The 8,864-nt window shown below is 49.8% G+C and overlaps 1 protein-coding gene across 3 annotated transcripts; it reads right to left on the bottom strand.

The window, feature by feature from the left end:
* Nucleotides 1-47: 47 nt before the first annotated feature.
* On the bottom strand, nt 48-8,840 carry PMEL (premelanosome protein). 3 transcript variants are annotated; one of them, XM_087442250.1, is made up of 13 exons: nt 8,578-8,838; nt 8,413-8,494; nt 8,070-8,195; nt 5,748-5,858; nt 5,446-5,592; nt 4,366-4,500; nt 3,804-3,965; nt 2,840-3,559; nt 1,720-1,836; nt 1,400-1,484; nt 1,111-1,316; nt 920-1,007; nt 48-298 (listed from the first exon to the last, which is right to left on the bottom strand). In XM_087442250.1, the coding sequence occupies exons 3-13, from the start codon at nt 8,143-8,145 to the stop codon at nt 157-159; spliced, it is 1,989 nt and encodes a 662-aa protein (XP_087298376.1). In that variant the 5' UTR covers nt 8,146-8,195; nt 8,413-8,494; nt 8,578-8,838; the 3' UTR covers nt 48-156. The 3 variants fall into 3 exon arrangements, with proteins under 3 accessions (XP_087298376.1, XP_014642080.1, XP_087298377.1); XM_014786594.2 differs by having other exon boundaries at nt 8,413-8,838; XM_087442251.1 differs by lacking the exon at nt 5,446-5,592 and having other exon boundaries at nt 8,413-8,840.
* Nucleotides 8,841-8,864: the final 24 nt, after the last annotated feature.

The following is an 8,864-nucleotide window of genomic DNA, read 5'->3' as shown; positions in this document are numbered from 1 at the left end:
CTCCTTAAATGACATAGATTCTCCCAGAAGCAAGAAAAAAACAGCACCAGGTTCTGAGTATTTATTTCAGGTAATGGTAGTCTCCAAGGGAAGACTGGAGAAAAGAGAGGCGTTGCTGTCCACACCTGGGTAAATCATGGCATCACATGAGAGTACTCAGACCTGCTGCCCGCTGAGGAGGGGGCTGCTCTCCCCACTGGGGCAAGAGCGGAAGACCCGGGGCAGACGCAGCCAGTGGGTTCTACCGTGTGGCAGCTGGGGAAGGGGGAGAGCTGAGCCCTGCTTCATAAGTCTGCGCCTGATTTGGGAGAAGAAGGGGGAAACTGGTAAGCAAGGGACAAGGGCAGCCTCTCTGTGCTTCTCCAAAGAAGAGGACACACCCATATCCCAGGTTTACTTGGCCTTGATCCTAGCTCTCTCCTCTTCTCCTCACCAACAGGGTTCATCCTCTCTTGTTTCTATGGTAACCTCTGTCCATTCCCCTTTCACCCTACAAGTTTCCTTGCTTTGAGGATCTTGGCATTCTGGGCCTGGGGATCTGCCCTTCTCATAGGTGGAGAACTCAGTTCACCCAACCTCCTCCACTCTTTATATTATTAACAACAACAGTCATCAATATCATCATTCATTGCACTCTTGCTTCAGAACCAGCTTTACTCACATTGTCTCTAATCCTGACAACATCTCCCACAGGGCAGGTATTAGTTTTCCTACTTTTCAGAGGCTCAGAAAGGTTAAGCTACTTCCCTAAGGTCCCACCAGCAAGACTGCAGCCCAGGCCTGTTTAACTTCCAAGTCTGGGCTCATTCCTGGACACCATGCTTCCTCACAGGGAGCGGTGGTTCCTTCTCCCCTTGAAGAAGAATGAATGGTGGTAATAAGGGATAAGGGGGTGTAAGCTGGATAGTGGGGCCCTCACCTATATATCAGAGATGCAAGCACTGTAGCCATCAACACCAGCAAGATGCCCATGAACAGGGGAGCCTGCCCAAGGCCTGCTTCTTGACCTGTGAGCAGAAGAATCCCAGGCACAGCTTCAATCAGTGTCTGCTCCCTGCCAGATAGCCTCTGCCCACTCCTTTTCCTCCTAGCTCTTGTCCAAGTACCTACCAGGCATGACAAACTGGGTGCTGACCATTGCCAGGCTGTTGGCATCAGCCAAAGACACATTGAGGCAGTAGGTCCCTGAGCCACCCTTCAATACCTGATGCAGAACCAGCTGGCAAGCTGGGTTGGGTGGCACAGGCTGACACAGCCGCTGGGCAGGGGGCTGGCACCCTGGTGATGAGATGTCCATACAGGCTTCCTTGGGCAGCCTGAGAAAGATGTCAGCTTAGGTCAGAGGGTCTGGGAAGGAATGCTAGACACCAGAGAGCAGGACAACCAGTGGGACACTCACCCGCCTTGGCAAGACACAGTCAGCTCAAATGCATCCCCTTCACTGGATGGCACAGCCTGCAGGATCTCAGCACTCTCAATACCCTCTGCACAGTAGGGAGATTTTAAGTCTGGATTCCTCTCCTAGGCCTCTTCAAGGGCCCATAGACAGGAAAGCCCCAGGGCTGCTCCCCCTAATCCCACCCCTGTGCCTTCAAATGGAAACCCTAGGATTTGGGTGTTCTTGTCCAGGTGAGTAACTCCTTCCAAGGTATGCTTCCACTGGCCAGCCCTAGGCAGCACATGCTTCCCTCCACCAGCCCCAAAGTAGGCAAGACTCACGGACAATGTCCAGGGTGAGGGTAAAGGAGCCATATCGATACAGAACACAATCCAGGGGGGCTTGTCGCTTCACCAAGATTAAGGTGGCTGTGCCATCCAGCGGGGGGATCTGGGAGCCTGGCAGGAGAGGATTGAAGAGGAAAAGTCAGGAGACAAATGACTCACCTGGAAACAGAGGCCAAGCAGGCATTTTTCCAGGTAGAGTCAGAACTAATGGATCCAGGCTTGGAATCAGACAAGACCTAGGAAATCTCATTTTGTAGGTAAGGAAACTGAGGCCCAGAAGGAGAAATGACTGCCCCAGAGTCACACCATTTGGGGTAGAGCTAGAGTTTTAAAAAATCCCAAATGGGGCTGGCTCAGTGGCGTAGTGGTTAAGTTCACACGCTCCACTTTGGCAGCCTGGGGTTCGCTGGTTTGAATCCCAGGCGTGGACCTACACACCACCCATCAAGCCATGCTGTGGCAGCCTCCCATATGCAAAATAGAGGAATATGGGCATGGATGTTAGCTGACAGCCAATCTTCCTCAGCAAAAAGAGGAAGATTGGCAATAGATGTTAGCTCAGGGCCAATCTTCCTCACCAAAAAAGAAAAAAAAAATCCCAAATGTTTATCACACCCCACACTGTGCCAGGCCCCATGCTAGACACTGGACATCCATTAAGTCATTAAAGCATCACTATCTAATTCCTCCCTTTTTAGTATTCCTACCACAATCCCAGGTTGACCTGCTTTGGGATGGGAATCCAGGGGTGGGAAATGGTGTCAGAATTTGGGAAAGATTTCTAGGCATTTACATTTGAACAGAAAATGAGATATAAATATTATGTAAATGATAACGGTCTGTTCCCTGACCTTCCTCTCAGCGAACAGCTCTCCTTGGACAGAGAAGCAACAAGCTCTCTCCTTGTGGCCTAGGGGAAGAACTTGGCTTCCTGAATTCCAGTTCTATTCCATGTCATTAAGAGGGACTTGAGGGCTTTAAAACCAGTGAGGGCTTTGATGGACTCCATTGCTAAGCAAAAGATTGGGTAACATCTGGGTCCTGGGTGAGTCAGCTCTTTAGAGTAGTGACAAATGCCCTGCCCCGTTGAACCTTGTTCACACTGGCCTCTTACCTGTAACACCTTCTGTAGGCATGAATGGGCTGGCATCTGGACCCTCAGGCTCAGGGGTGAATGCCTCTCCAGCTGTGGTCTCCACCAACTCTGTAGTTGTTACCTGGGCAACCGTGGTTCCAGATGACTCTGGAGTTGACACTTCAGGTGTCATACCTATAGCCTCTGCAGTCAGCATCTCTGCAAGTGTGGTATCTAGGATCTCTGAGGTTGACACCTGCTCAGGTGTAGTACCTGTGCCCTCTGCAGTTGGCACCTGCACAGGTGTAGTATTTATGACCTCCGTGGTTGGCACCTGCACAGCTGTGGTTCTAGAGGGCTCTGCAGTTGGCACCTGACCAGATGTAGTACCTACAACATCTGCAGTAGGCACTTGTCCAGCTGTGGTGCCAGGGGCCTCTGCAGTTGGCATATGTCCATCTGTGGTGCCTGGAATTGGGGAGGAGCCACAGGAGGTGAGAGGAATGGCAGCCTGCAACACCACCTGGGCAGTGACTGGGCCAGACTCTAGGTAAGTGTGAGTGACCACAAGTGCCCTAGAGATCAGGGTCCCAGTACTGTCTCCAAAGTCCCAGGTGTAGGAGAGATCAGCTCCAGCCAGATAGCCACTGGGGTCGTGGAGCCGGAGGGCAAAGGTCAGAGGTTGATTTCTCAGGAAGTGCTTATTCTCTCCATCCAAGGCCTGCAGCTGGGACACGCTCACGGAGAAGGGCACCTGGTCTGGGATTGGAGCCAGAAAAAGTGAGAAGCAGGTCTGGGCCATAGCCTCTCTTTTCACAACCCCACCCTCCAACCCCAAGCTGACTAAGTGGCCTTTCACTGGCTCTAATCTCCACATTCCTCTGCCCCCAGGTCTTCCTGGCTCTGCCCCTTTAAGGTTACACATCATTTCCCTTTCCAGTCTAGCAAGCCTCCCCACCTTCTCCTGCCCTGCAGCTGGCCTTGTGCCGTCCTAAATCCTTACCAGTAATGGTGAAGGCTGAGCGGGAGTGAGCAAGAGGCACGTAGCTCTGGGACCCCCGGCGGTGGTAGACAGTCACTTCCATGGTGTGTGTGCCCAGCACTGCTGTGCCTGTCCCAATGCTCAGCCCCGACACTGGGCCCCCCAGAACTTGCCAGTATTGGTCTGAGGTTTTTGGAAAGAAAAGCAGGAGGGGTGGGGGTTACTGGTCAAAGGGGACTGAGGGGCAGGATTAGAGACAGGGCACCAGAGAAGGAAGGTCAGGAGATGTACTGAGGATGGTTATTTCAGAGGGTGTTTGGAAGGTTGTGATATGGGGGGCAGGAAAGGAGTCCTAATGAGGGGTTCCATGAGATGGAACTATAATTGGGGAAGCGTCCGCAGAAAGAATTATAATAAAGAGAGTCGGAGGGGGCTAGGTGCTATGGAAGAGGAAAGAGCCATGGGGGAAATGAAGATTAGGGAAACTCACAGAGCTTAAGCGATGGGACCAAAGAGAAAGGGGATCAGGTAGGAAGAGGAGAATCCAAGTGTGGATGACAGGCCAGAGAAGGAGGTCCCTCACCCCAGGTCTTCCAGACATAAACAAAACTTCTCCTCTGAGACATGGGGCCAGATGGGCAGGCCCCTCCGTCAGGGAAAATGCAGGTATCATCAGGTTCCTGGGGATACACTGGCTGTCCTCTCCACACTTGGCTCCCTGAAAGGTAGATACAGAGTCACCCTCAAACCCTGGCATTCCTTTCTATACACCAGAACCCCTAACATGGCTCCCAGAGAGGGGGTCTGGGAATACTTCTTTAGCTACGAAGTACGTTCCCCTTGTATAACCCATTTGGGGTGGTGGTGGGGAGAATGGAAACTACAATTAAAGATTCATATGTATATTTAAATAGGAAAGAGATTGGAAGGCCATATATCAAAATGTTTAGAGTGATTTGCTCTAGCTAGTGGGATAAAAATAAAAACAGCACCACGGGGCCGACCCAGTGGCGCAAGCGGTTAAGTGCGCGTGCTTCGCTGCGGCGGCCCGGGGTTCGCTGATTCGGATCCCGGGCGCGCACTGACGCACTGCTTGGCTGTGTGGCGGCGTCCCATATAAAGTGGAGGAAGATGGGCACAGATGTTAGCCCAGGGCCAGTCTTCCTCCGCAAAAAAGAGGAGGATTGGCAGATGTTAGCACAGGGCTGATCTCCTCACTAAAAATAAAAATAACAGCCCCAGCTAACATTTATTGAGCCTTTACTGTAGGCTGTGGAAGGTGTATGCTAAATTCTTTACAGATTATCACATTTTAATCCTTAAAAAAACCTTTCAAGTTATCATCCCCATTCTAGATAAGGAAATGGAAGCATAAAAGAATTAAGTAACTTGCCCAGGATCACATGCTAGTAGCAAGTTTAAATCAAAGTCTGTCCCACTTCTAGGTCCACTGGGTCTTCTGTCCCCCATTTTGGGGACTATAATTTTTTCTTCTTTTTGCTTTCTCTGTGTTTTCTAATTTTTCTACAATGAATATGTATTACAAATATAATTTGTAAAAAAAAAAAAAAATTAGAGGGGAAGGGAGCATTCCCTGAGCTCATTGGGGATACCAGGGAATCCGAGCCCTAGGAATGAGGGCCTGGAGTAGAAAGGTACTCACCATTGATGATGGTGTTGTTGGCCCAGATGACCTGCCCATCTGGCAGCACCTTTTGGCTTTCAGGGAAGTGCAGGGCAATAGAGAAAGAGGCATTTGCCCCAACCAGTGTAGGCCCATCGTTACTGACCTTCAGGGACACCTGGCCACCTGGGAAGGGCAGCTGCATTAGCTGGGACTCCTTGGTTTCCACTCCCCATGTACCTTTTCCCTTCCTATCATTCCAAGCTACATCCAACCCCGTTCTTGCTCCTCTCCTCACCCCGTTCCCACCATACCCTCCCCAGAAATTGTCAAGTTCCCACCTCTCCAGCAGTCAGGCCTCTGAATTTCTGTCCACTCTGGATACAGCTGCCTGTTCCAGGCTTTAGTTCTGAGCTGTCTTGAGACACCAAGCCAGTCCCGGCCTCTGGGTCCTAAAAGGAAGGTACCATGAGGGCCCTAGGATCCTCACTCAGTCCCTTCTCAGGGGATAACACCGTCCCATGTGGCCCCACTCATTCTCACATTCAAATTGCATTTTAATTTACTGAATGCCCACCAGGTACCAGGCACTATGCTAGGTACAAAGGACTTAAGAAATGAACAAGACATGGCCCTAATGGGATTCAAGGTAAAGTATAGGAAATAGACATATACATAAATTACTATAATTCAAGGCACTGTTTAATATGAACAATAACAGACATGCACAAAGTGCATGAAATGACAAACTAAACAGACTAGTTCTACTCTGGCAGATTGGGAAAGATGTCAGTGAGGAGTTGGCCTGTGGGATAAGGCCCAGCATGAGCAGATGCATGGAGGCAGGGAAGCACATGGCATGATAGGAGACTACCAGCAATGTGGTTGATGCACACTGTGAGAGATGAGGCCAAGAAGATGGGGGCTTTCAGTGCCAGGTGAAGGAGTTTGGCCTTTATCCTGTAGGCAAGGCCACCTCAGAAGATTTTGTTTGTTTGTTTTATTGAGATATAATTCACATACCATAAAATTCACCCTTCAGAAGCTTTTGAATATGATCAGATGTGTTTTAGAAGGATCACTGGCAAGCAGTGAGGAGGATGGATCAGAGGCAGGCAAAGGTTGCGGGTGGGGACAGAGCAGATAAAATTATTGTAACTGACCAAGAGAGAAGTCTGAGAAAAAAAGGGATATGATGGATCTCCATATGCCTCACCCAGATCCAACGACTGTCAACATTTTGCCACATTTGTCTTATCTCTCTTTTATTACTGTTGTTTGTTTGTTTTTTGGCTAAAGTATTTTTTAAAAAATCCCAGACATCTTGTTATTTTAACCCTACAAATGCAGCATGTATCTGTAGGGTTAAAAAAATTTTTTTAAATATGAATATTTTCTTGAATAAGAACAATGTCAATTTATACTAGACGAAATTATCAAACTCAGTCAATATAAAATTTCATGAATATCCAAAAATGTCTTCTTATGATTTTAAAAATTGGGACCCAAAAAGTAAGCACAATCTTTTAAGAGCCTCAGGTGGACAAGTATGAACAGAATGTTTCCAGAATACATTAAGGAACATAGTAAAAGAATAAGACTTGAAACTGCAGCATGAATGAGGGAAGTCAGATCAAGGAGAACTTCCTAGAAGTCTGTGTGACTAGGGATCTAGAGATAGAAAATGGGGACTGGGGCTGGCCCGGTGGCTTGGCGGTTAAGTGCGCGCGCTCTGCTGCTGGCGGCCCGGGGTTCGGATCCCGGGCGCGCACCGACGCGCCGCTTCTCTGGCCATGCTGAGGCTTCGTCCCACATACAGCAACTGGAAGGATGTGCAACTATGACGTACAACTATCTACTGGGGCTTTGGGGGAAAAAATAAATAAATAAAATTATTAAAAAAAAAAAGAAAATGGGGACTGGGATATGAGGTATATATTTCAGCACAGCAGAAACTGTCCTCACTCCATTTCTAATGTGTACTGGAAACCTAGTTGATTCCACTGGGGGAGGATCTGGAAGCATGTCATTGAGCATCCCACCCTATCATAAGATGCCCTATTCTTTCTCCACTCCCAACCCTCCCTTCTCAGAGCAGCACGGGACATTCCAGACCCTCTCACCACCCCTGCCCCCATCCCTTGCTCCTATCACGAGGCTTCAATCCCCCAAAGCCCTTTCATGTGATGCTCAGCTGAGACCCTCTGCCTGTCTCTTCCAGCCCCAGAACAAAAGCCTGGGCTGTGTTCGCCCATCTCCATCCCAAAGAGGGGCGATGGGGCCCCCTTACCCTTCTTATCCAATACCACATTCTCTTATTCCTCACTTTACCCTATCCCAAGTGTTTGAGACATTGCCTAAAAGAGTCTCCCACTCATTTCAGCCCTTTGGAGCCCCTGCCCCATCTCACTGCACAGGGGGCCTCAGAATTAGGGCCGTGAAGATCCACTATCCTCTTTCCCTTCCAAGCAGATGGGATTATTTTCAGGTCCAGTCCCAAATCTCCATGTGGGGAGGGAGCTCAGGTGCCCATGTCCTCACTAAATCAAATGGATGGGAGAAGACAGAAGTATTGCTGGTAACTCCTATTAGGAGGGGGAAAACCAGAGCAGATGTGCAATCTCAAATTCATACTTGTTCATCTCCACACACCCCACACTCACCTTCTGTGGCCCCCACAGCCAGAAGAGCACCCATCACAGCCATATGGAGAAGGCATTTTCTCAGCACCAGATCCATCCTCTTCTTCCTTCCAGCAACCAAAGGTGCTGGTGGGCTGGGACAAGCCCCTATATAAGAAAGGGGTGCTTATTTGCATAGCCCTTCCTCCTCTCCCTCCAGGGAAGGTCTGGGAGGGGCGGGAGGACCGGAGAACGGCAGAACTGACAAGGGATCCTGGTCCCTGGACATCCCACTACTCAATGACAGTTTCTGGGTCACTTTCATCTGGACACACTCCATCCTCCCGGGAAAGAATTGAGTGAAGGGCAGCTACGTAACACGTACCGGACACACACAGTTCATCATGGGAGAGTGAATCAGTCTGTTGTTTGAGTCCAACAGGAACCTCTCAAAAAGACAAGAGATCCTGCATCCAAAAACAGAGAGACAGTCTCAGGGTAGGCTGAGAGGCGGAGGCAACGACTCCTCCGAGGCCCAGGAAACCCTTACAATGAGATTCCCAGCTTCCTGCTTTTCAAAGGAGGCTCCCTGGGCCGGGGGGAATTTCATCTTAGGTCGATACACATTTCCCCTAAGGGTGGCGAACCCTGCGAGTTAAAGATCAGGAAGTCCCTACAGACTGAGGGCACGGGTCGGAAACTCGAGCCCAAATCAGGTACTTGGAAAAAGGTGTTCAGCCTCGTCACCGACGCAGAAACTTGTTCTAACGCCCCTCAGAACCAAACTTGCGCGGGAAGGTCATTTGCGGCGAGGGGCGCTGGGCTCGCCCCGCCCGC

The sequence above is a fragment of the Ceratotherium simum genome, chromosome 17 (genome assembly GCF_057802395.1).
Source record: "Ceratotherium simum simum isolate JZ-2026a chromosome 17, ASM5780239v1, whole genome shotgun sequence".
In the NCBI taxonomy this organism is placed as follows: domain Eukaryota; kingdom Metazoa; phylum Chordata; class Mammalia; order Perissodactyla; family Rhinocerotidae; genus Ceratotherium; species Ceratotherium simum.
Note: the sequence above shows the minus strand (reverse complement) of the source record. Positions and strands in the feature narration are given on the sequence as shown.